The following is a 23,246-nucleotide window of genomic DNA, read 5'->3' on the forward strand; positions in this document are numbered from 1 at the left end:
GCCTTCCTTACAAGCTCCGAGCCTTCCTTACCCCCCCTCCTCGACGCATCGCTCGCATCGACACACGAACCCGTACGCGTGCTCCAGCGCCCCGCGCCTGGCGTCCACCGGCGCGCCGCCGTCCGTGTAACATATCGTGAGCTCCGTACCTTTCGCTACGTCGACCCTCGTCCGCGCCCGCATCCCCGCGTCGCCGCTCACCCAATCGACGTCCACGTTTGGATCGCAGCTGTGGTTGAACAGCGACGGCGCGAGGTACGTCGCCGTACCGGCCGCGTCGCCCGTCTCCGAGGACGCCAACGCCGCCTCGAGCGATGCCTTGAACGAAGAGGCGGCCGGGGAACGGTGCGAGTGGTGATTGCAACTCACGTGGTCGTCGCAGTCGTGCGCGTCGCCAGCTGTGTCGTCGTCGTCGCGGTGTCCGACCGCCGGCGGCGGTATCTCCACCCTGAACGCGTTTAGATGCATCCGCGACACCACCCCGACGTACCACTCCGCGGTCACCTCCGACGACCGACCGCCGAACGCGCCCCCGCGCACCGCGTCTCCCCTGGCGAGCGCGAGCGAAATCATCGCGTGCTCGTCCAGCCACGCGCCGGGCGCGACGCCGCGCGGGAAGTTGACGCGAACCAACGCGTCGGCGTCGCGCGGCGTCGCGTTACCCTGCGCTATCGCGAACGCCATGCGCGCCGCCGCGAGCGGGAACTTGAGTCCGTGTTGCCGGCAGTGCGCCACCAGCGGGGCGACGGCGTCTCCCGCGGCGGTTTCGGCGTCGTGGTACGAGGTCCGCGCGGCGTCCGCGCACGGCTCGCCACAGAAGTGACCCGCGGCTCCACCGCCGGCGCGGCCGCCGTGCGTCGGAACGTGCGACTCGCGAGGGACCGCCGCGAGGGGTTTGAGGCAGTGGTAGCACGACGTGCGGAGGTTTCGCAGCGTCGGGTGCGCGACCAGCGGTTCCGCGCGATGAATGACGACTTCGCCCATCGCGAAGTCCCTGCCGGCGTAGACCCCTCGTCCCGAACGCTCCGTGTGGCCCACGATGACATCCAAGGCCGATACCTCGGCGTCAATCCGACTCACCGCGGCGGTGCCCGCGCGCGAGGAGCATCGCCGGAAGAACCGGCGAAGCGCGGCGGCGGCGGCGCGGTGAGTCATAGCGACTGCCTGGCCCGAATGTGACGACAGGAACTTTCCAACTGAACAGTTTGTTCGTTTTGCCCTAACGAACGACCCACTCTGTTCGCGCGCGGGTCGAGGATGCACACGGCTCTCACCTCGCGAGCGATCGCGGCACCGCCGCGCGGCGCCAAGGCGCATCGTCGCCGACGGATGAGGGGCGCCGGGACGACGGCGCGCGCGTCGTCATCGGGCCGCACCGGCGACGACGACGCCCCCGATCGATCATCGTCGTCGTCGCGATCGAGGAACGACGGGGGCTTCACGCGCCGCGCCGCGCTCGCGGGGTACGCGCTCTCCCCCGCGGCTCTCTCCTTCCTCGCCGCGGCACCTCCGTCCGCGCACGCCAAGCTGGACATCATATACGACGGCGAGCTCCAGACCGCGTACACGTTCCCGGTGCAGCTGCAGGTCATCGCGCTCCGCGGATCGGTGGCGTCGCAGTGGGAGGGCGAGTTTAACAAGACGATGCTGGGCAAGGGGAAGGCGTCCGTCACCACCGCTATTTCGCCCGGCGAGATGTTCGACGAGCTCCTGCGCACCGCGCCTCCACCTTCGTTCCCGGGCGGGTACATATCCCCCGCGGACTACATCGCCGGCAAGAGACCGCCGCCCGGCGTCCCGCCCCCGCCGCCGCCGCCGTCCAACAAGGACAAGAAGAAATCCAAGGGCGCGCCAAAGTACCTCAAGGCGGACGTCGTCAGCGTCGGCGACGAGTTCCTCGCCGCGGCGGTCACGCGCGGACTGGTGTTACCCCTGGATCCATCCGTGGTTCAAAACGAGTGGTACGCGCGGCTGCCGTACGCGTGGAGGGAGCTCGCGACCAGGGACCCGAGGACCGGGTACCCGTCCGCGCCGGCGCCACCCGCGCCCCCCGGTCGATACCCAAACACCACCGCCGTCGTGTACACGAACGGAGACCCCGACCAAACGGCCAAACCGGCGATGTACGGCGTGCCGTACCGGTGGGGGTGCACGCTGATCGCGTACAGGAAGGATAAGCTCCCGGCGTCGCTTCGGGAACGCCCGCCGCGAGACTGGGATGACCTGTGGCGACCGGAGTTTAAGCGGAGGGTGGGGATGGGGTCGGGGCCGAGGCAGATGCTCACCGCCGCGCTGCGCGCCGAGGGGATGAGCGCCAACGCGGACGGGTGGGGCGGCGGCGGGAACGTCCGGGCAAGGCTCGAGTCGCTGCGACGGGAGCAGCTGCTGATCCAGGACGACGTGCAGTACCTGCAGGCGCTCGGCAACGGTGACGCGTGGATCGCCGTCGGTAACTCCGACGACGTCCTGTCCATGGCCAGGAAGTCTTCGCTGATCGGGGTTGTGGTACCGATGTCGGGGACGACGCTGTTCGCGGACGTGTGGTGCGTGCCCGCGAGCGCGGCGCGGAAACCGGGCGGGGTCAGCCCCTTGACGAACCAGTGGTTCGACTACACCACCCAGCCGGCTCGAGTGAACCTTCGGGTGGGGCTGCGAGGCGGGGTGTCGCCGATCGTGTTCGACGGCGGCGGGATAGACTACGCGTCCATAGGAATGAACGGACCCACCGGCGGGTTCGTCGATTACGACGCCGCCGGGGACAAGAACGGGACTCGCGGGATGGGCGCCAAGATTAAGGATTTCCTCAGCCGAGACGAAAAGAACCGCGGCGGCGAGATCATGCAGGGCGGAATGCCCCCGGACGAGGTGTGGGCCAGGAGCGAGTTCCTCTACCCCCTCTCGCCGCGCATCAAGGATCAGTACAACGAGCTCATGCGCGAGTGGGCCGCGGAGGCTTCGACCAGGAAGCCATCTGGCTGGTCCACTTTGAAGATTTTCTGAGCGTCGCTTAAAAAAATAAGACGCGCCTTTTGACATGTCACTCGCACACTACGCGCAACAGGTCGCGGTCGCCCGCCAGCAGACCGGTCCCGCCCACGCACACGTCCTCCACCTTCACCCCCGACTGTCTGCTCGCGCCGCTCTCGAACGCCGCCCTGACGTCCTCCGCGATGCTCGCAACCTCCCTCACCTCCGCCGGCGTCACGCCCCCCACCACGAAGACGACCACCTTGGGGTGATCGCTCGGCTTCGGCTTGGCGACGACGGCGGATTTGAACCCGAGCCGCCCCATCGCCGCCCCGACCCCCCCGCGTAAGAGCCCCCCCAGCGACGACGGCGCGTGGTGAAGGTCCGCGCCGACGCCCTCGTCGTCCGCGCCGGCTCCGATTCTCGCGACGAGCTCTCGAACGAGGGGCTCGTGCGCGCCGTCTCCGTCGCCCAGCAGCGCGCCCGCGGACCTCTTGGCCGCCTCGCCCCGCCCGTGCGCCAGCTCCCCGACGCGGCGCAGGAAGCTCGCCACGCGGTCGTTCGCCTCGAGGCGCAGCGCGGCGAGCTCGAAGTCCTCGGGATCGATAGGAGGACGGTTTCCGTCTCGAGGCGGATCGGTTGGGACGCGTCGGGTTTGGTCGGGGGGATCCTTCGCGGCGGCGGCGCCCCATCCGTCGTCGTCGCCCCAATCGTCGTCGTCGTCGCCCCACCCGTCGTCGTCGCCCCCGGCGGGCTTCACCGGCTTCACCGGCGGGGCGGGGGTGGTGGGCTCGAGTTTCCGCGGCGGCGGCGGGCCCCTCGCGTTCCAGTACTCCGCCACCCTATCGCCCAACTCCCCGAGCCACTCGTACTGTTCCCGTTCGCCCTTCCCCCCCGACGCGGGCGGCGCCAATACCGCGTCCACGAGCGCATCGCGAACCGCGACCTCATCGTCGACCCCGAGCGGCGTGCGCCGCGCCGCGGATCGGCGTCGCCGCGGGTCATCTTCCTCGTCGTCGTCGTCTGCGAGCCCGAGTCGAGTCGAGACGCTTCCCTCCGCGTATCCGGCTTCAGCCGCGGCGACGACTCCCGCGACGCACAGCGCCGCAGCCTCCGCGCCTCGGCCCGCGCCGGGACGCCCGGGTCCGTACGCGTCCCTGAGGCAGGCGACGAGCGCCTTGGACGCGGCGTTAGGGCCCGATCCGTCGCCGCGCCGCTTCATCGCCGCCGAATGCGTCTCGGATAAAATCACCCGAAGGCACGCGTCGCGCCGCTCACAAAGTCCGTCGACGTTTCGGCACCTCCCGGGCAGCGCGGACGCCACCGCCGCCGCGAGCTCGAGTAACGCGCGGTGCCTCGCGTTGCGCTTCGGATCTTTCGCCAGCGGCGCGGCGAACGCGGCGAGCTCCGCGGACGTGACGCCGCCGGACGCGGACGTAAACCCGGGGCTCCCGTCGGGCCGGACGCCTTCCGAATCCGTCGCCTCGCGCAGCCACCGCCTCGTCGCCGCCGCCGCGTCCTCCACGGACCTCGCGTGCACGGTGGCCAGTCGCGCGCACGCCTCGACGTCGCGAGGGTGCGCGAGGACGCCGTCGACGGAGCCGGGGGACGTGAAATCGCCGGCGGACAGACACTCTTTGGGCGTCCTCGCCGCCGCCGTCGGCAGCGCGGGATCGAGTCCCGTACCGCCGCCCGTTCCATCCGCGTCGGCTTCCCCGTTCCCACATTTTCGCGTTTCGTCCCACATCTTCCCTATCGTCCTTCCCCCCAAATCCTCCCCCTCCCTCGCCATCATCACCGCGCGGTGCAGGAATCCCCCGTCGTGTACCGCCGGCGTGAGCATGTCCGCCGTCCTGTCCACCAGCACGAGCGCCGCCGTTCCGGAAGGCGGATGATGCGAGCCAGCCTCGGGAGCCGCCGCCGCCGCCGTCGCCCGCGCCACCGCCCTCGACGTCCGTCCCAGCGCGAAGCACTCGAGTCTCACGCCCATGTGCGCCCCCATCGCGCACAGCTGGTTGGCGAGGACGGCGACGCCGGGAGGGACCGGCGCGTGCGCTCCGTCCTCGTCGCCGCCGTCGTCGGGGGGCGGCGCCGTCGAAGACAGCGATCGAGGGTGCGACCCGGCGCCCCGGTAGGCGGCGGGGGGCGCGACGGCGGCGGACGCGGCGGCTCCCGCGGCGGGCATGACGAACGCGCCTCGCGACAGCGGGGTGAGGGGCATAGGGAAGTATCGCACGTGCAAGGACGGCATACCGTCGAGCGTTCGATCCGACTCGGAGTTTTCGTGGAAATCCTCCTCCGACTTTTCGGATTCGGTCTCGCCCCAGTCGTCGCCCCATCCGTCCCCGCCGGCGTCGTCGCCCCAGCCGTCGTCGTCGTCGTCGTCGTCGGCACGCCGCGTGGGTTTCCTCGGCGTTCGCCCCGTTCTCTTCGGGGACTTCGTCGCCGGCGCCGATCCGGCGTGCTCAGCGGACATGATGGCGGAGGCTGCGAGTTTGAGATCTCGAACGAGTCTCTCGTAGGATTGCCCCGACGCCTGCGCGGCGTGCGGGTCGCCGCTCGCCGTGGCCACCGCGTGCGCCGCCGCGACATGCGCCTCCTCCGATACCGCGCAGAACACCGTGACGCTCGCGGCGCCGGGGTGCGAGCCGACGCATCGAAGCAGGTCGCCCTTGGACCTCTGCAGCAGTCGCGTCGTGAAGATCACGACCGGCGTTCGCGGATCGACGGGTAACCCCGCGACGTCCACCGGGGGCGTGGCCTCCGCGACGGTGCCGGCGACGCGTTCCAAGCTGAGCACGTTCACCGCGCCCAGACTCAGGATGAAACCCGCGCCCGCGCAGTGATGCGCGCACTCGCCCGCGCCCTCGTCCATGTACACCACAGAGCCGCTGATCGCGGGCGCGACGTCGGCGAAGGGACGACGCGCGAGGTCCACCAGGTCCATGGCGCCCCCGCCGGCGACGCCCGCGAACATGGCCGCTACCGTGTCCACGAAGCCCGAGGGCCAGGCGGGTCTCTCGCCGCGCGGGGCGCGCGCGCGGTAGAGCGCGGGGCTCGAGTGTCACGACGATCTCACAAATTCTTTTCGTTACAAGAGGGCTCGTCTCATCAGCTGCTCGGTTGGTGTTTTGTTTGTAACGTCTCGACGCGGTCGCGGTCGCGGAGGCGGCGTCGGCGCTCAGAACTCGAACGTCTCGCGGTGCACGAGGCACCCGCGACGAAGCGCCGCTGCCTCCGCGGCGTCGCTCAGCGCCTCGGGGCCGCACACGTAGACGCCCACCTTATTCGCCTTACCCTCGGCGACGCAGCCGGCGACGACGGCGTCAAAGTCGGGGCGGCCAGTCGCCATCGTGACGACTGAATTGGCTGAACGCGTGGCCGTCTCCGGGTCAGCTTTCGCGCCGCCGGTGAGGTGGATGCGAACGTCGAATAAAGACCTGGTTTTCTCGTCGAGCTCGGCGATGGCTGCGAACAGGTAGGAGAACGCGGCGACCTCGGCGGGTGAGCGAGTGGTCCACACAAGCGTCGTCTTCGAGCCGGATTTGATCGCGCCGGACTTGGCGCCTCGCACGCGATCCTCGAGGATGGCCGCCATCGGGGTGACGCCGATGCCGCCCGCGCATAGAACGACGTGATCGCACAGCGCCGGGTCGACCTGCAGGTTACCGTGGGGCCCGCCGACGTGCACTCGAACGTCCACGAGTTTCATCTTCGCGTCGCGGACGGCTTTCATGGTGTGCACCAGCTGGCCGCTCCACTCGTCGAGGCCGTCGCCGCGGAGGTCGGCGCCGGCGAAGCGCTTGATGAACAGCGTGAGGTGGGACGTCTCGGGGTCGAAGGACGACACGGTGATGGGGTGGAACCAGACCCACGACGGGACGTTGACTGGGAACGCGGGAGGGCCGATGATGTCGTCGCGCATGTACTCCGAGCGTTTGTCCGCGGGGACGTCCACGGAGAGCCAGATGTAGGAGCCGGGGTGAAAATCGAACGCGGCGCCGGGGAAACCCTCGCGCCGCACCACCAGCTTGACCAAATTCTCGTCCACGATCTCGTACTCGACGATGGACGCCTTCTTGCACATCTTAGTGTACCAGCGGACGCCAAAGTCGAGCCAGAAGAAGGCAAACGCAGGAATGACCCAGACGACTGCCCTCCAGCGGTTGTGGAATATCGTGAACATGTTGCCGACGAACATGAAGTTGAGGTGGAGGAAGTAGAAGTGCTCGAAGTGGTGTCTGCGGAACCACGGCAGCGACGTGACGTACTGACCGGTCCACGCGGCAAACGCCACTACGCCCGGCCAGAGGTTGTGCTCGTTGAGGTTGAACTGTTTGGACCACGTGACCGGGCCCTTCTCCGTGCCGCCCGCGAGCATGCAGACGACGTGGAGGCACACGAACGCGTAGAACAGCCTGCCGATTCTCTTGTGGTGCTTCATCGCCCGATCCATCGGGATGCCGAAGAGCTGCGGGATGGCCGCGTTGCGGCTCGGGGAGAGGACGGCGAGGCAGAGGCACCGGAGCGCCATCTGCACGAACGCCCTGCCCAAGGCGCGGGTCTTGTTCCCGAAGAACGTCTCGTATCCCGAGTTCTCGGTCGGGGGATCGTCGGTCAGGTTGTCGTATCGCTCGACGAACGCGATGACCAGCCACGCCACCAGCGCCGTCCACACCGCGACCTCGCCGATTGTCGCCGTGAGGAGCTCGTTGACGGGGCCGACGGCGAAGAGCTCGGCGCGGGCCCAGGCGGCGGCGGAGGGCGACGCGACCTTGCGGTAGATCAGCGCGGACGCCCATCCGCCCGGTGCGAGCGCGGCGTCTCGCTGCGCGCGGAGGAACCAGGCGCAGAGGCAGACGAACAGGATGAGAGCCCAGTTGGACCACCAGCCGATGTCCCAGCCGGAGCTTTCCTCGGCGCAATGGCCTAAGCCGAGGAACATGAGGCCGAGGAAGAGCCCCGCGGCGACGAGGAAGAGACCCAGGAGCCTCTTGCCGGCGAGGTTCAGGTATCCTCCCGTGAAGGCTGCGCCGAAGACGATGCAGAGGTAGAGCGGGATCGCCCACCCCCAGTCATCGTCGCCCCAAGCGACGAGTGACCAGCATCCCTTCCCGGGGCCGTAGTCTCGGTTGACCCAAAACCTGGTCTCTGTCATGGTGCGCGCGTTTGGTGATGGATAACACTATCAGGCGAGCGAGGATGCGCGCGTTTGGTGACGGATATTAGCCGAGCGAGGATGCGCGCGTGGACACGGGCGCGTCGTTGTGACCCGAACGCGTCGTTGAAAGTTCGTCAAAATAACTGTCACGACATCACGTGACTGCGTGATTGATGACTCATCGCTCACCCGAATTTCGTTGGCCGCGCGAACCAGTTTGGGACGAAATTTCGACCGTTTCTCATAGACCGTCCTCGGCACAAGCGGCACCCGTTTATCCGCAATCGGAAAGATCACGCGCTTCGCGGCCGAAGCTCCCATACGCGCGCGCGTGGCCAGTTCCCGCTCGCAGGGAAACCCCACCCCCATCCGAGACCAATCGCGCTCCGACGAATAGGAAGAGCGATGGCGGACGCCGTCGTCGCCGCGAGGCGCGAGTCCATCCGCAAGCTCGCCGAGCTCAAGTCCCCGGTGCCCGCTGACATCGACGTGGCGCAGGCGGCGACGGTGGTGCCCATCCGCACGGTCGCCGCGGCGTGCGGCCTCACCGAGGCTGACTACGAGCCTTACGGCCACTACAAGGCCAAGGTGTCGGAGAAGGTGAGCGAGAAGCTCAAGGCGGAGCGCGGCGAGGGCTACTACGTCGTCGTCGCGGGCATCAACCCCACGCCGCTCGGCGAGGGCAAGTCCACCACCACCATCGGCCTGGCGCAGGCCATGGGCGCGCACCTCGAGAAGAACTGCGTCGCGTGCATCCGCCAGCCCTCGATGGGCCCCACCTTCGGCATCAAGGGCGGCGCCGCGGGCGGTGGATACTCGCAGGTCATCCCGATGGAGGAGATGAACCTCCACCTCACCGGCGACATCCACGCCATCGGCGCCGCGAACAACCTCCTCGCCGCCGCCATCGACGCGAGGGTGTTCCACGAGCTCACCCAAAAGGACGAGGCGCTGTACGACCGCCTCTGCCCGCGGAAGAAGGACGGAACCCGCGTCTTCGCCGCGTCCATGCTCAAGAGGCTTCGAAAGCTCGGCATCGACAAGACCGATCCCGACCAACTCACCGCGGAGGAGCGCGCCGCGTTCGCACGCCTGGACATCGACCGCGAGAAGATCTCGTGGCGCCGCGTCGTGGACATGAACGACAGGTTCCTCCGCAAGATCACCGTCGGGCAGAACCCCACGGAGAAGGGGTACACGCGGGAGACGGGTTTCGACATCACCGTCGCGTCCGAGATCATGGCGGTGCTCGCCATGACCACCTCCTTGGCCGACATGGAGCGAAGGCTCGGCGCGATGGTCGTCGCGCCCGACATGAAGGGCGAACCCGTGACCGCGGACGACCTCGGGATCACGGGTGCGCTCGTGGCGCTCATGAAGGACGCCATCAAGCCGACGCTGATGCAGACCCTCGAGGGGACCCCGGTGCTCGTGCACGCGGGTCCTTTCGCCAACATCGCGTCCGGCAACTCATCCATCATCGCCGACCAGATCGGTCGCGCGATGGTGGGCGCCGGCGGGTACGTCCTCACCGAGGCTGGATTCGGCGCGGACATCGGCCTGGAGAAGTTCATGAACCTGAAGTGCAGGAGCAGCGGCATGAAGCCCCACTGCGCCGTCATCGTCGCCACCGTCAGGGCCCTCAAGCTCCACGGCGGCGGGCCCGCGGTGTCCCCGGGCAAGCCCCTGCCGCACGAGTACACCAACGAAGACGTCGAACTCGTCAAGAAGGGCGTCGCGAACCTCACCAGACACATCGAGAACACCAAAAAGTTTGGCGTCCCCGTCGTCGTCGCGATGAACATGTTCCCCACCGACACCGAAGCGGAACACGCGGTGATCAAGGAGGCCGCCATGGTCGCCGGCGCGGACGACTGCGTGCTGTGCACCCACCACGCGGAGGGCGGCAAGGGCGCGGCGGCGCTCGGCGAGGCTGTCGCGAAGGCGTGCGAGGCCAACGCGGGCGCCGATAACTTCAGACTCCTGTACGAGGGCGAGACGAGCATCAAGCACAAGATCGAGACCATCGCGAAGGAGCTGTACCGCGCGGACGGGGTCTCTTACTCGGAGCAGGCGGAGGCGAAGATCGCCATGTTCACCGAGCAGGGCTTCGGCGCCCTACCCATCTGCATGGCGAAGACACAGTACTCGTTCTCCCACGACGCGGATCTGAAAGGCGCGCCGACGGGTTTCACGCTTCCAATCGGCGACGTTCGATGCAGCGCGGGCGCGGGTTTCATCGTTCCCCTCGTCGGCGCGTTCCCCACGATCCCGGGCCTGCCCACGAGGCCGGCGTACTACGAGATCGGCGTGGACATGGAGACCGAGCAGGTCCTCGGCCTCTCGTAAGTAAACGCGTTCGACGGCGGACTCGGTCGCGAGTTGTTCAGTTTGATTCTTTTCGGCGGTGGAGTCGGTTGACGAGCGTCGACGTTCCGGTACCCTTTCGCCGCTACCGTTATCGTACCGCCTTGATTGAAATAAAGATAATCTTACACCGATGTCGACCGCCTCACCCCCGCGCCGCCGCGGCTTCCGCCCGGGCCGCCTTCATCGCCGCGAGCGTCGCGCGGCCCCGCTCTCGCTGCGCGGCCGCCTTGTGCTTCTTCGACAGCACGTGGCTCTGGTAGTTGGCGGCGTTGCCGCACTTGACGCCGCCGCACGTGGCGCACGTCCACCGCTCCGGACCCTCCGTCGTCGTGTTATCCATCGTCTCTCCATTCGGTGTCTCCTCGGTGGGTTCGACGGCGGCGGGTTTGGGCTCCTCGCGCCTGGGTGCCTTGTTGCGGGCATCCCGGTCGTCGCCGCCGCCGCCGCCGCCGCGCTTTCGCTTGTTACCGACAGTCTTCCCGGCTTCATCCCCCGCCTCCGCCGCGGCACGCTTACGCTCGAGTATCTCTCTCAGCCTGGCTCTGGCCGCGACGTCTCTGCGCCCGCCTCCCTTCCCCACGCGGCGGCCCTTCTCGCCGCCCGTCCCCCATCCCTCGTCTTTGCCACCGCCGTACTTGAAGCCGTTGCTCTTCACGGCGATGCCCTTGCTCAGGTCGCGCGACGCCTTGGACATGTGCCCGTCCATGCGGCCGGGCGCCGGCATCTTCGCGACCTTTACCTCGGATTCCTGGACACGGCCGACCCTCGCGTGTGGCGGGAATGCGCCCGGCGTTGGTCCTCGCCGCGTTTTGTCGAACAAATTGGCTCGAAAAGTGAATTGTTTAGGGATATCCTCGGGCGGTGGACCCCACTGCGTGTGATGCACGCCGCGTGCGCTCCGTCCCGAGTCCCCGCGCGGGCCCGACCGGCAGTGCCACGTGCCCTCAGGGTCGCAGCCGCCGCGGCGACGACCGGAACCTCACCAGTCAGGAGCGTCGCGACGCCCCCGCTCCCGTCACCCGACCGGGTCGCGAGCGAGACGATGACGTCGACGAGCGACGACTCCCCCGTCGGCAAAGGGAAGGACCGGTACGTGGTGCACACGCTGGCGGGATACAAGATCGAGGGCATCAGCGTGGGCGGGCAGGAGACGTGCATCATCCTCCCGCAGCTCAAGATCGCGTTCGACAGCGGCAGGTGCCCGCAGCGATGCGTCTACGCCGACACCCTGTGCCTCTCGCACACGCACCTGGACCACGTGGGCGGCGCCGGGCACTACATCGCCACGCGGTCCCTCCTCTCCCTCCCGCCCCCCACCGTCTTACTCCCCGCGCAACGCGCGGACGCGTTCGAGGCGTACGTCGCGTCGTTAAGGGCGCTGGACGGCTCCGAGCTCCCGCACGTCGCCGTGCCGATCGAACCCGGCGAGACGCACGTGCTGTCCAAGCTTCACTGCGTCCGACCGTTCCCGACGACGCACCCGGTGGCGAGCCAAGGGTACGTGGTGTACGGCACGAAACGCAAGCTGCGAGAGGAGTACGCGGGTCTGAGTGGGCAAGAGATCAAGGCGCTGAGGGACGCGGGGACGGTTGTGACGGACTCGATCGAGGTTCCGGAGGTTGCGTTCACCGGCGACGCGTCGGGGGAGTGGACGCGATCGGACCACCCGGTGGCCCGGGACGCGCTGCGCGCCAAACTGCTGATCTGCGAGTGCACCTTCGTGGACGACGCCGTGGACGTTGAGGGGGCGAGGGAGTACGGGCACACGCACATAGACGAGTTGGCGGCGGCGGCGGATGCGTTTGAGAATGAGCGAATTTTGCTGATTCACTTCAGCGCGAGGTACAAGGCGGGGGAGGTGACGGAGGCGATCGAGAAGCGGCTGCCGGCTGGACTGAGAGAGCGATGCGTCCCCATGCTCGTGGGGTTCAACTGATCCGTCCTCCCGACGCGCTGATGCGTTCATCAATCGTTAATATCATCACAGTCGCAGTGTTGTTCATCAAGCACGTCGCGTCGGCACAACGTCGACTCGCTCACTTTTTCTTCCCTTTCTTCACGGCTGGCGCGCCCTTCTTCGGCGCGGCGCTGGTGCGCTTCTTACCGCCGGGGGCGGCGGCGGGGGGCGCGTCCGCGGGGGGCTCCCACTCCGGCAGGCCCTCCGCGTCGGACGGCTTGATGAGGAAGAGCGTGTGGCCGACGCCGCACGCGACCTGGATGACGTGCTTGCCGCCCAGCGACTCCACCAGCTTTGGGTTGGCCGAGCTCTTGGGACCCTCGGGGCCGTAGCCCAGCTCGCCGCATCCCGCCCCTTGCCCCCAGGTGATGGCCTGATCCTCGCCGCACGCCGCGTAGGTGGTGGCGCCGCACGCCACGCTCCGAAGCCTCCACCCCTGCAGGTCGAGGAACGGCACCGGGTACATGGTGTTGTCGCCGGTGGTCTTGAGCCGGCCGAAGCAGTACATCTGACCCATGAGCGCCGTCACCCAGCTCGTGGTCTGCCCCGCCGCGACGACGCAGTCCGGCGGGCACAAGTTCCTGTCCCCGCCCTGGATCTCGACCATCTTCGGCGTCCACTCGTCCTTCTGGACCTTGTGACCGAGTCGGCCGTACCCGCCGAATCCCCACGTGTGGAACTTGCCTTGGTCGTCGACGGCGATTGTGTGGTTGTGACCAGACGCCACCTTCGTGATCTTGCGACCGGCGAGAGCCGCGATGGGCAGCGGCTGGGGCTGCGCCTCGTACGCGAGCTTGACGCTGGACGTCGCCATGTTGTACTCGCCGTCGGTGCCGTGGCCGAGCTGGCCGTATTGGGGTAAACCAGCGGAGAGGAGTTTGCCGTCGTCGCCGCAGATCCACATGGAAAACTCGGCGCCGCACGCGACGGCGACGCACGCGCTCACCGAGCACTGCACGGGCACGAGACGGTTATCGTCCTCCTTGGGCTTGGTCCTCGCGATGCTCCCGACGCCGAGCTGGCCGTGCTTGTTGCTTCCCCACGCGTACGCGTTGCCGTCGGCGGTGACCACGACGGTGTGCGATTTGCCGCACGATCCGTCGACAACCTTGATGCCCGCGAGCGCCTTGACCTCGGTGGGCGCCGCCCTGTTGTCCACGTCGCCGAGGCCGAGCTGGCCGGTCTCGTTTCTACCCCAGGTGAACACGCGACCGTCGGCGGCGATGGCCATGCAGTGCGTCGCCGCGCTGCCGCCGCACACTTTCGCGATGCTGACGCCCTTGAGCGTGGCGATCCGCGTGGGCTCGAGGATGTTGGGGAAGGTGTCCTCGTCGTCGGTCTTGCCGCGGCCGACCTGCTTCCAGTCGGTCATGCCGCAGAAGAGAACCTCGCCGGCTTCCGGTTGGTCTTCGTCGGCCATCTTTCGGAGATGCGCTGTCGATGAGGATGAGGTGTTGGTGGTTGTGCGCGGGCAGGCTCCCCGAAGATCGAGCCTTTTCAAAAGTTTGTTGATTTTGAGGCTGACCCGCGTGTGCGGGCGCGAAGATCGAGTTTTTGATCGCGCTCGAACCGGAAAACGACCGATTGGCACCCCGACTTTGAAAGCTGTGCTGACTCACCGACCTGAAGGGTCGTCAGATCGAACAGCGCCGAGGTTCCGGCTTCGTGCGCCCCCGCCGTCCTTCGCGACCGCAAGATGAACAACTTTACCGAGGATCTCACCGGCCTCTCCCGCGCCGACCTCGTGTACAAGGCCAAGCTCGCCGAGCAGGCCGAGAGGTGCGCCTTCCGGTCGCCCGCCTGCCCGTACCATTTTCGGCAAAAGTTACAAAAAGCATCCTCGCGGTGGCCTCTGCTGGGGCGCGATTGGCGCGCGAGGGTCGGGGTCCCGGGGCGCGCCGCGCCCGTCCCCCGGCCGTCCGACGCGCTCCTACGCGGGAAAGACACCGCGGATGACTCGCACCCGTCGTTTTTGGGGGATCTCGCCGATCGCATCGCGCACCGCGGGGCGCGATCCGGGACCCGATCTCGCGCGCGGGATATAGTTTTTCGCCCGTTGTCCGGGTCCCTCGGCGTGCCCAGGTGGTCATCGGGACGCCCGTGGCGCGCCCGGCGCCACGCCACGCGCAGGCGACGCGGGGGCCGTGATCCGCCGCGGATCCGGTCTCCCGGGTGCAGTTAAAGGCGCTCGCGCGCGTCCGGGCGCGACCGCGCGACGTCCCGCGCCAGATCGCGCGCGCGTCCCGGCGCCCGCCCCCTCGGCTTCCCCGCCGGACTGGCGGTACCCTAAAATTGGCAAAATCTCTGGACGTCCAAACTGACGCGACCCCTCCCCGTTCCGCCCGCGCCCCACCGCCCAGGTACGACGAGATGATGGAGTACATGAGCAAGGTTGCCGAGAGCGGCTCCGGCGGCGCGGACGCCGAGCTCTCCGTCGAGGAGCGCAACCTCCTCTCCGTCGCTTACAAGAACGTCATCGGCGCTCGCCGCGCGTCGTGGCGCATCATCTCCTCCATCGAGACGAAGGAGGAGTCCAAGTACACGAAGGAGTCCGACGTGGTTCGATTGATCCAGAAGTACAAGAGCAACGTGGAGAAGGAGCTCAGCGACATCTGCGACCGCATCCTGAAACTGCTGAGGGACCACCTGGAGGAGACGTCCAGCGCGGGCGAGTCGAAGGTCTTTTACAAGAAGATGAAGGGCGACTACTACCGTTACCTCGCGGAGTTTAAGGGTGGGGAGGCGAGGAAGAACGCGGCGGAGGAGACGCTTCTGGCGTACAAGGAGGCTGAGAACATCGCGTCCAACGAGCTCGCGCCCACCCACCCCATCCGCCTCGGCCTCGCGCTCAACTTTTCCGTGTTTTACTACGAGATCCTCAACGCGCCCGAGCGCGCGTGCGACATGGCCAAGAAGGCTTTCGACGAGGCCATCGCGGAGCTGGACACCCTCGGCGAGGAGTCCTACAAGGATTCCACCCTCATCATGCAGCTCCTCCGCGATAACCTCACGCTGTGGACCAGCGACATGGCGGATGAACAGCCCGGGGGTGGCAAGGAGGACCCGGATGCCTAAGCGGCGTCGCGAGGGGAGACGAGGGAACGAAAATACGGCGCGACAGGTGCGACGCGACCTTTAGACGATGGTAAAAAAGAGAAGATTTGTGAATGAAAGTGCGAGAAGCGCATTCTCGACAAACCGAGCCTACCGGGCGGTTTCTCGCGTTTGATCACACGTTTGAAAAAATGTTAAAATTCGGCCGCGCCGTCGATTGACCAACAATCCTCCCCCTCCCCCCGACACCGGCTCACGACATCGTCGCCTTGTGCCCGCCGATGGACGGCCTCTCCTTCCGTTTGGGCGCGTCCTGGTACAGCAGCCCGAACAGGATGCAAAACACGAGCGCGAGGATGGACGCCGCCGTGGTGTCGTTGGGCCAGACAATCACCGTGAACGCGATGGTCGCCATCTTGTTCAGCACGCCCACGAGCGTGAACGTGGTGGCCGTGATGACGCTTCGGGTCCTCCATCCGCTGTACGAGATTCCGACGCCCATGACGCACGACGCGATGAGCCAGAACCACGCGCCGTCGCCCATCTCCACGTCGCTCACGTTGCTGAACTCGCCCGTGAAGAAGAAGAGAAGGATCGTCGGCGGGATGGCGAAGGCGTTGGTGTAGAACACGCGCTCCCACTGCGTCATCTCGATCTTCTCCGTCATCCACTTCCCGTACGTCATCTGCAGCGCCAGGAGCATCCACCAGATGAAGAGCCAGACGTACCCGCTCGTACCGTTGACGTCGACGCCAGAGTCGAAACGGATGTAGAGTCCCGCAAAGCCGACGACGCCCGCGAGGGAGAGCGTGGATCGCGCGGACGGCAACGATCTGCCCATGAACGCCCATTCGATGATGCACACGATGACGGGGAGGCACGACCTCGCGGCGATCACCGCGCCGACGTTGGTCAGCAGGAGGGCCTTCATGTTCGCGAAGAGGCCGCCCGCGAACATGGCGGTGTATAGGACGAACGGCACCACCCGCGTTCGGTCCATCGGGCCCATGACCTTGGCGCCGAACATTTGCATGACGACGACGACCGCGGCGCTCACGGCCAGCTGCGCGCCGGACACCACGGTGGGCAACGGGAGCGCGCCCACGGCGAGCTTGTTGATGACCAGCATCGTGGAGCTGCAGCCGCTGTATGCGAGGATCCAGAAGAGCTTCTCCGCGAGGCCCACGGTGGGCGGCGCCATCGTTCGTCTGCGGCCGATGTCCTTTTTCCCTCCAATAGTTCCTTGTCAAATGATCGCCCTCGTGTCGTGAGAGTGATCGGGTGTCCCTGTCGGCAGACGCCTCGGAGAGTGGACCACCCGGAGCCGTCCGATCGCTGGAAACCTGAGGCTCTGTGACTGCTGTGAGGGCTTGGAAGGAAAAATCAAAAGTGGCGAAACTGCAGACTGTTTGCCTGTGCGAACTCGAAAACTTGCTTCTGTACCAGCATATCGATTCGGGCGTGCCTCTTCGCACCCCGCCACCGACGCACTGTCGGCACAACGGATTGGTGCACGAGAGGCGCCATGGCCAAGGAGGCGGTGGGCAAGGTCGACCTCGACGCGATTGTGTGTCTTGACGACATGGAGCGCGCGGCACAACGCGTGATGGACCGCCAGGACTTCGACTACTTCGCGGGAGGTGCGCCGCCCCTCTCGTTCGACCGGATGCGCGTCGTCCATCCTTATCGATACTCCCGACACGTCCGTCCCCACGAGCCCGACCTCCCACTGAACGCGATCCCCCAAAACGACCGACTCAGGCGCCGAGACCGAGTCCACGCTGCGAGCGAACCGCGCCGCGTTCTCCCGCGTCACCATCTGGCCGCGGTGCATGGTCGACGTCTCGGACGTGGACACGACGACGCACGTCCCGGCGCTCGGACTGCGCAACCTCGCCGCGCCGCTTCTCATCGCGCCCGTCGCGATGCAGCGCGCGGCGCACCCCGACGGCGAGTGCGCCGCCGCACGCGCGTGCGCCGCGCACTCCATCCCGTACTGCGCCTCGCAGCAGTCCACCACGGCCATCGAGGAGATCGGGCGGGCGGGCGGCGACGACGCGCCTCGCATGTTTCAGCTCTACGTCCTGTCGGATCGGGAAGCCACGACGCGACTCATACGACGCGCGGAGAGCGCGGGAGCCACCGCGCTTTGCATCACGGTGGATGCGCCCGTGCTGGGCAGACGCGAGCGGGACGTGCGGAACAGGTTCGAGCTCAAGGCTGGGCTGAAACTGGCCAACGTCGACGCCAAAAAAAACCAAAACCAAAACCAAAACCAAGCCGGACCCGACAAGTCCGCGGTGGACGCCAAACGCGCCCAGTCCGCCATCGCGCGACGCATCGGCGGACGCGACGCGAGCCTCACGTGGGACCACCTCGCATGGCTTCGATCCGTCACGCACCTCCCGCTCGTGCTCAAGGGGATCGTCACGTACGCCGACGCGGCTCGAGCGGCGAAAGAGGGCGTCGCCGGCGTGTGGGTGAGCAACCACGGCGGGAGACAGCTGGACGGGTCCCCGGCCACTCTCGACGCGTTACCCGAGGTGGTCGCCGGGGTTAAAGAGGGGGTTAAAGAGGGCGCGCCGACGTGCGTCGTGATCTTTGACGGCGGGGTGCGACGGGGGACGGACGCGCTCAAGGCGTTGGCGCTCGGCGCGGATTTGGTAGCTGTCGGGAGGCCCGTCGCGTGGGGTTTAGCGTGCGGTGGGGAGCTCGGGGTGGGCAAGGCGGTGGAGCTGCTGACGGAGGAGCTGCGGACGGCGATGACGCTGGCGGGGTGCCGGGACGTGAGGTCGGCGAGGAACAGGGAGTTGGTGCAGGTGGTCGGGGAGACGCCTCCGCGGTCCAGGCTGTGACGCGCTCGGCGGAGTCGCTTTGAACGCACTCGTTGTTACGTCACACTCTTCGTCGTCGACGACACGCGCGGGACTCATCGTCGTTCGTTCGCCCTCTTCTCCGCCGTCTCCCACAGCCGCAGCGCCACGAGGGACGCGATGTTGACGCACTGAGCCGCGACGATGGGCGCGGGCAGCGTCGCGGGCGCGATGAGATCCGGGAAATCGATCCCCAGGACGATCTCCGTGCTCGCGATGACCGTGACGCCGACGTCGCCGAGGAAGGTCCCCGAGAACAGGCCGGTCGCCGTGATCGGACCGCCCACCGCCCACAGCAGCGTCAGCGCCTTGAGCGGCGTCGTGAGCTCCGCGAAGGAGCCCACGTCGCACGCGGCGGACACCGGCCCGGCGCCGAACACGTCCGGGACGTGAAGCAACCCCCCCGCGAGGAAGAGAGGGCCGAGCACCGCCCTGTACCGTCGCAAACCGTCTGCCGCATCGGCGGGCACCAGCGACGGCCCGCCAGACTCGCCGTCCCCAGCGCCGGCCGCCCGGGTCTTGACGATGGACCGCGACGGCGCCGACGTCTTGGTCCTCGCGCGTCTCCCACCGAGGACGACGCGGGGTCGCGATACGGATGCCGCCAGCATACCGCCCCTCGCGCGCGGATGGCTGTGGATAAACTCTGGCGCTCAAGAGCTCCACACGGCGCGGCAGCGCGGGCGGGTAGGAAAATTTCGTTGGCCGGTCGTTTGTCCGAGTCAGAAACGCCTGGTCCCGAAATATCAACTAACCCTAGAGCTCGCCGGGGCCAGCCAGCCGCCGGTTCAGTTCAACCTGCGCATTGTATCTCCGTCATGTCTCCTCCCCAACACGTCAAGGTCATCTCCGTCGCTACCAACGCTGCGGTGCTCCTCATGGGCGCCCGCAACGTCTTCGCGACCGGCACCGCCCTCCCAATTCCCGGCGATGACAAATTTCTGGCGCACTTCGGCGGATCCTCGTCCACAGCCTTCCTGATGCAGCTCTTCGGGCTCTTCATGATCGCCACCGCCGGCGCCAAGCTGACCACCGTGGTGTACGACGAGGGGACTTTCCTCCGCCAGAAGCTCTTCCTCGTGCTCGGCGTCGTCGACCTCCTCCTCGCGTTCACCGTCTTCAACTACAAGGCCCTGGGGACCGACGTCACGGGTGGGTTTGTGCTCTTGCACGCGCTCGAGGGAGCCGCGTTCCTCCACGACGCGCTGACCAGGGAGCGCAAGGTGAAGCGCGTCCAGCGCAGTGCATCCACCAGGTCCAAGCGCGCCTGATCGGTGACCCGCCGATATCGGAGCGCCGCATCGATCGCGCCGCGCCGGGGCGCCGAACGCCCGCGCCGGGGCGCCGAACGAGCGAGAATTAATAATCGACGATTTCGGCGCGCTCCTCGCTTTCCAAAGACTAATCTTAAAACTCAACTCGTCAAACCGTACCTGACGCCGCCTCGTCGCACGCCCTGATCGCCCGAAGCACCGCCCTCGCCTTGAGCGTCATCTCCTCCCACTCCCCGACCGGGTCCGACAGCGCGGTGATCGCGCCGCCGCTCCCGACCCAAACCCCCCCGCCTCGCAACCCCGGCTTGACGACGGCGGTGCGGATGACCACGTTGAGGTCAAACGCTCCATCGCCGGACTTGCGAGGTACCGAGATGTACCCGACGCTCCCGCTGTACACCCCGCGCGGCCCGGGCTCCAGGGTGTCGATTATCTCCACCGTGCGGAACTTGGGCGCGCCCGTCATGGACCCCGGCGGGAACGCCGCCGCGACGCACGCGGCGGTCGGTACCCCGCCCCTCTTCGTCCCTTGAACGGTGGACACGAGCTGGTGCACCGACGCGTACGACTCGATCTTCATCAGACCCGGCACACTCACCGTCCCGGGAACGCACACCCGCCCGAGGTCGTTCCTGAGCAAGTCCACGATCATCAAATTCTCGGCGCGGTCCTTGACGGACGTCGCGAGCTTCGAAGCTTCCGCGACGTCGGCGTCGCACCCCAAGGGTTGGACCCGCGGCGCCGTTCCCTTGATGGGCTTGGCCTCGAGGACGCCGCCGGCGGAGAGGCGGAGGAACCGCTCGGGGGAGGAGCAGCACACGGCGACGACGTCGGCGAGGGGATCCGACGAATTGTCCGACGTAACGTCCGACGAAACGGCCGACGAATTGTCCGGGGCCCCGCCAAAGTCGCAGCCGCCGAAGCACAGGAAAGCGGCGTACGGCGCCGGGTTGGTCCTTCGAAGCACCGAGTACAGCGTCGCCGGATCCGGCGCGCGCGGCGCGGGAATCGATCCGCCAACCTCCCCGTCCCCTCCTGCTCCGAGCGAAAGTTCCCCGACCGTCCTGCGCAGCTCGTTCGTCAGGCACACCTCGTACGTCTCCCCGCGGTCGATGGCGCGTTGGCACGCCTGCACGTCGCCGACGTATTCGTCCCGGTCGCGGCGAAACGTGAACCCGCCCTCGTACGCGTAGGCGGCTCCCGCGTCCCCCGAACCTTCGCCCCCCACCCCTCCGATGGCTTCCTCGCGGCGCATGCGCTCGCACGCGTCCAGCGCGGCGACCGCTCGCGCGCCAATCGCCGCCGTCAGACCCTCGTTTGTGTGTGAAGCGCTTCCCGTTTGTTTGTCGCCTTTGTTCGCTTTTGTCGCGTCGAAGCTCCCCAGCGCGAGCACGGTCCTTTCCGTCTCCGCCATCCACGAACGCGCGTCCCCTTCCGCTTCCTCCCTGGCCATCGCCACCATCCCCTCCGCCACCGCGCGCGCCGCGGCGCCGAGGTTCGCGCCGCGAGCCTCGCGCTCCAGCCCGGCGATGTCGAGCTCATCCGGCACCAGCGCCAGCAGGTACACGTCGTCGTTGGAGTGGTCCACCGCGACTGCCCTGTCGGCGAAGTACAACGCCGCGTCGGGGACGGGCGAGTAATGTCTGGGCGCCGGGGAGTCGCACTCGGCGCGCATCTCGTACCCGAGGTACCCGACGAACCCGCACCTAAAGTCAAACGGCAGGTCGTCGACGCCCGCATCGGAACCGTCGTTTTTTTCGTCAGAGAGTGAAACGATCGGCGGGTCGCGCGGGGCGTCGTCGTCGCCGGCGCGTGCCGCGGCACCCTCGGCGGCGCGCCTCGCCGCAGCCTCTCCCCACGACTCCACGCGCTCCGTTCGTTCGCACGAGCGCGCCGCGAGCCTCGCGTCGAGCCAGTCCAGCAGGCGGATTCGCTCAAACGTTTCCCTCGTCCCGTCGGCGCGAACGGACACGAGCGTTCCCCCCTTGAACGGGGGCGGCGCGCCCGTCCTCCACGCGGGCTCCCCGCCGCCACGGTCCCCGTCACTCGCCCTCGCGCTCTCCCGCTCCGGTCGCGGCAGCGCGTACACGAGCCTCCGCCACAGACCGCCGCCTCTCCCGCCCATAAACGAGAACCTGGACCGGGGGCACTGCCCCGCCACCGACGCCGTGGCGCTGTCCAGCCAGAACGTGTCCTTGGCGGCGATCGTCCTGGCGCGCGGGTCGTTGAGCTCGGCGCCGGCGTCGTCGCCGCCGAAGAGTCGCCAGAACAGCGCCTCCGATCCGCCCGGCGTCGACGCGAGGGCGCCGGGGAGCCGCATCCACATGAGCCGGGTCTTACCATCCCCGTCCACTGTCGCGAAACCTCCGGTGGTCGCGTTGGTGGGCGCGTCGGGAGCGATACATACGATCGCCGGATCGATACCCCGCGGTGCCATGACGCCGGCGACGCCCTCCGTCGGTCGCGTCCTCGAACCTCCCTCGTTGTGCGCCTTCGCGATGGCGGCAAAGTTTCGGTATAAACGCTCGCCGAACCGGGAGCACACGCTCTCCGGGTGGAACTGCACGCCGTAGTGCGGCCGATCCCTGTGCCGAAGCGCCATCACCACCCCACCGGCGTCCTCGATCTCAGCGTTCGTCGCGGACTCGTTCGACGGAACCCCGCCGCCGTCGCCGCCACCCCGCTCCGTCCACGCGCACGGTATCAAACACTCCGGCAGCGACGCCGCGTCCACCGCCAACGAGTGATACCGAGTCACCACGAACGATCCGCCTTCCCCGCCTTCCCCCTCGGCACCCCCCTCGGCACCCCCTGCCTTCACCGTCCCTCCTCCCGAGGGGATCCCGGCGAAGAGCGGGGAGTCGTCGTGGACGAGGACGTGAAGACGGCCGTGCATCGGCACGGGGGCCCTGCCGACGACGCCGCCGTGCGCAGTCGCCAGCGCCTGGTGCCCGAGGCACACGCCGAGCACCGGGACGTCCACCGCGTTCGATAGCACGTCCGCGCAGATCCCGACGTCGTCCGATCTATCGGGCGTGCCCGGCCCGGGCGATAGTACCACCCTGCCGAAGTGCCCGGCGCGCAACGCGGGTTCCAGCTGATGCCACGCGATTGCGTCGTTTCGCACGACGACGGGCGGGGCGCCGTCGACCGCCGCGATGAGGTGGTACAGGTTGTACGTGTAGCTATCGTAGTTGTCCACGAGTAAGGTTCGATCGGCGTCGGCGTCGCACGGGATCCACCCGCCGAACGCCGTCGCGGCTGCGCGGTCGACGGAAGCCGGCGCGTCGCCGCCGCGGACGATCGCGCGCGATGCGTCGTCGTCGACGTTCCGATCGAACTCGTCGCCGTCGCCGCCGTCCGACGCGGCGAGGGTTTCGAGGCGATCCCGGACGAGATCCCGCGCGCGCGCGGCGTCGAGCGCGCGCCTGAGCCACTCCTCGTCGCTGAGGCTTCCGTCGTCCGGAGGCATCGCCGCGGCGTGGTCCATCAGCGGCGACGGTGCCGAGCTCTCGTCGTCGGCGGAGGATGACGCGAGGGTAGCCGCGGACCCGCCGCCCGGATGGTCGACGGCGTCGGCGTTGGGCGTC

The 23,246-nt window shown here is 67.9% G+C and overlaps 14 protein-coding genes across 14 annotated transcripts; 6 read left to right on the forward strand and 8 right to left on the reverse strand.

Moving 5' to 3' along the window:
- Positions 1 to 27: 27 nt before the first annotated feature.
- MICPUN_57263 (predicted protein) lies at positions 28 to 1,155 on the reverse strand (the record flags this gene model as incomplete). Its single annotated transcript, XM_002501051.1, has 1 exon — positions 28 to 1,155. One exon carries the CDS (start codon positions 1,153 to 1,155, stop codon positions 28 to 30), a length of 1,128 nt encoding a protein of 375 aa, XP_002501097.1.
- Positions 1,156 to 1,257: 102 nt separating this feature from the next.
- On the forward strand, positions 1,258 to 3,000 carry MICPUN_57264 (ATP-binding cassette superfamily; the record flags this gene model as incomplete). The annotated part of the gene is made up of 1 exon (XM_002500620.1): positions 1,258 to 3,000. One exon carries the CDS (start codon positions 1,258 to 1,260, stop codon positions 2,998 to 3,000), a length of 1,743 nt encoding a protein of 580 aa, XP_002500666.1.
- A 201-nt stretch (positions 3,001 to 3,201) lies between these two features.
- Positions 3,202 to 5,914, reverse strand: MICPUN_57265 (predicted protein; the record flags this gene model as incomplete). Its single annotated transcript, XM_002501052.1, has 2 exons — positions 3,202 to 3,229; positions 3,279 to 5,914. 2 exons carry the CDS (start codon positions 5,912 to 5,914, stop codon positions 3,202 to 3,204), a joined length of 2,664 nt encoding a protein of 887 aa, XP_002501098.1.
- Positions 5,915 to 6,041: 127 nt separating this feature from the next.
- Positions 6,042 to 7,501, reverse strand: MICPUN_52349 (predicted protein; the record flags this gene model as incomplete). Its single annotated transcript, XM_002501053.1, has 1 exon — positions 6,042 to 7,501. The coding sequence occupies one exon, from the start codon at positions 7,499 to 7,501 to the stop codon at positions 6,149 to 6,151; it is 1,353 nt and encodes a 450-aa protein (XP_002501099.1). The 3' UTR covers positions 6,042 to 6,148.
- A 1,032-nt stretch (positions 7,502 to 8,533) lies between these two features.
- MICPUN_93776 (predicted protein) lies at positions 8,534 to 10,477 on the forward strand (the record flags this gene model as incomplete). The annotated part of the gene is made up of 1 exon (XM_002500621.1): positions 8,534 to 10,477. One exon carries the CDS (start codon positions 8,534 to 8,536, stop codon positions 10,475 to 10,477), a length of 1,944 nt encoding a protein of 647 aa, XP_002500667.1.
- Positions 10,478 to 10,640: 163 nt separating this feature from the next.
- On the reverse strand, positions 10,641 to 11,222 carry MICPUN_57268 (predicted protein; the record flags this gene model as incomplete). Its single annotated transcript, XM_002501054.1, has 1 exon — positions 10,641 to 11,222. The coding sequence occupies one exon, from the start codon at positions 11,220 to 11,222 to the stop codon at positions 10,641 to 10,643; it is 582 nt and encodes a 193-aa protein (XP_002501100.1).
- Positions 11,223 to 11,540: 318 nt separating this feature from the next.
- On the forward strand, positions 11,541 to 12,434 carry MICPUN_79930 (predicted protein; the record flags this gene model as incomplete). Its single annotated transcript, XM_002500622.1, has 1 exon — positions 11,541 to 12,434. The coding sequence occupies one exon, from the start codon at positions 11,541 to 11,543 to the stop codon at positions 12,432 to 12,434; it is 894 nt and encodes a 297-aa protein (XP_002500668.1).
- Positions 12,435 to 12,663: 229 nt separating this feature from the next.
- Positions 12,664 to 13,869, reverse strand: MICPUN_67407 (predicted protein; the record flags this gene model as incomplete). Its single annotated transcript, XM_002501055.1, has 1 exon — positions 12,664 to 13,869. A coding segment is annotated over one exon (1,206 nt), but the record flags the coding sequence as incomplete, so codon positions are not given.
- A 244-nt stretch (positions 13,870 to 14,113) lies between these two features.
- On the forward strand, positions 14,114 to 16,749 carry MICPUN_90342 (predicted protein). Its single transcript, XM_002500623.1, has 2 exons — positions 14,114 to 14,234; positions 14,816 to 16,749. Exons 1-2 carry the CDS (start codon positions 14,152 to 14,154, stop codon positions 15,528 to 15,530), a joined length of 798 nt encoding a protein of 265 aa, XP_002500669.1. The 5' UTR covers positions 14,114 to 14,151; the 3' UTR covers positions 15,531 to 16,749.
- MICPUN_57272 (Drug/Metabolite transporter superfamily) lies at positions 15,619 to 16,749 on the reverse strand. The gene has a single exon (XM_002501056.1). It carries the CDS (start codon positions 16,708 to 16,710, stop codon positions 15,763 to 15,765), a length of 948 nt encoding a protein of 315 aa, XP_002501102.1. The 5' UTR covers positions 16,711 to 16,749; the 3' UTR covers positions 15,619 to 15,762.
- Positions 16,750 to 17,034: 285 nt separating this feature from the next.
- On the forward strand, positions 17,035 to 18,364 carry GOX1 (glycolate oxidase; the record flags this gene model as incomplete). Its single annotated transcript, XM_002500624.1, has 2 exons — positions 17,035 to 17,149; positions 17,271 to 18,364. 2 exons carry the CDS (start codon positions 17,035 to 17,037, stop codon positions 18,362 to 18,364), a joined length of 1,209 nt encoding a protein of 402 aa, XP_002500670.1.
- An 18-nt stretch (positions 18,365 to 18,382) lies between these two features.
- On the reverse strand, positions 18,383 to 18,993 carry MICPUN_57274 (predicted protein; the record flags this gene model as incomplete). The annotated part of the gene is made up of 1 exon (XM_002501057.1): positions 18,383 to 18,993. The coding sequence occupies one exon, from the start codon at positions 18,991 to 18,993 to the stop codon at positions 18,439 to 18,441; it is 555 nt and encodes a 184-aa protein (XP_002501103.1). The 3' UTR covers positions 18,383 to 18,438.
- A 207-nt stretch (positions 18,994 to 19,200) lies between these two features.
- MICPUN_57275 (predicted protein) lies at positions 19,201 to 19,653 on the forward strand (the record flags this gene model as incomplete). The annotated part of the gene is made up of 1 exon (XM_002500625.1): positions 19,201 to 19,653. One exon carries the CDS (start codon positions 19,201 to 19,203, stop codon positions 19,651 to 19,653), a length of 453 nt encoding a protein of 150 aa, XP_002500671.1.
- A 151-nt stretch (positions 19,654 to 19,804) lies between these two features.
- MICPUN_79586 (predicted protein) lies at positions 19,805 to 23,128 on the reverse strand (the record flags this gene model as incomplete). The annotated part of the gene is made up of 5 exons (XM_002501058.1): positions 19,805 to 20,853; positions 20,968 to 21,097; positions 21,206 to 21,507; positions 21,703 to 22,444; positions 22,478 to 23,128. 5 exons carry the CDS (start codon positions 23,126 to 23,128, stop codon positions 19,805 to 19,807), a joined length of 2,874 nt encoding a protein of 957 aa, XP_002501104.1.
- Between the last annotated feature and the right edge of the window lie 118 nt (positions 23,129 to 23,246).

The sequence above is a fragment of the Micromonas commoda genome, chromosome 3 (genome assembly GCF_000090985.2).
Source record: "Micromonas commoda chromosome 3, complete sequence".
Classification (NCBI taxonomy): domain Eukaryota; kingdom Viridiplantae; phylum Chlorophyta; class Mamiellophyceae; order Mamiellales; family Mamiellaceae; genus Micromonas; species Micromonas commoda.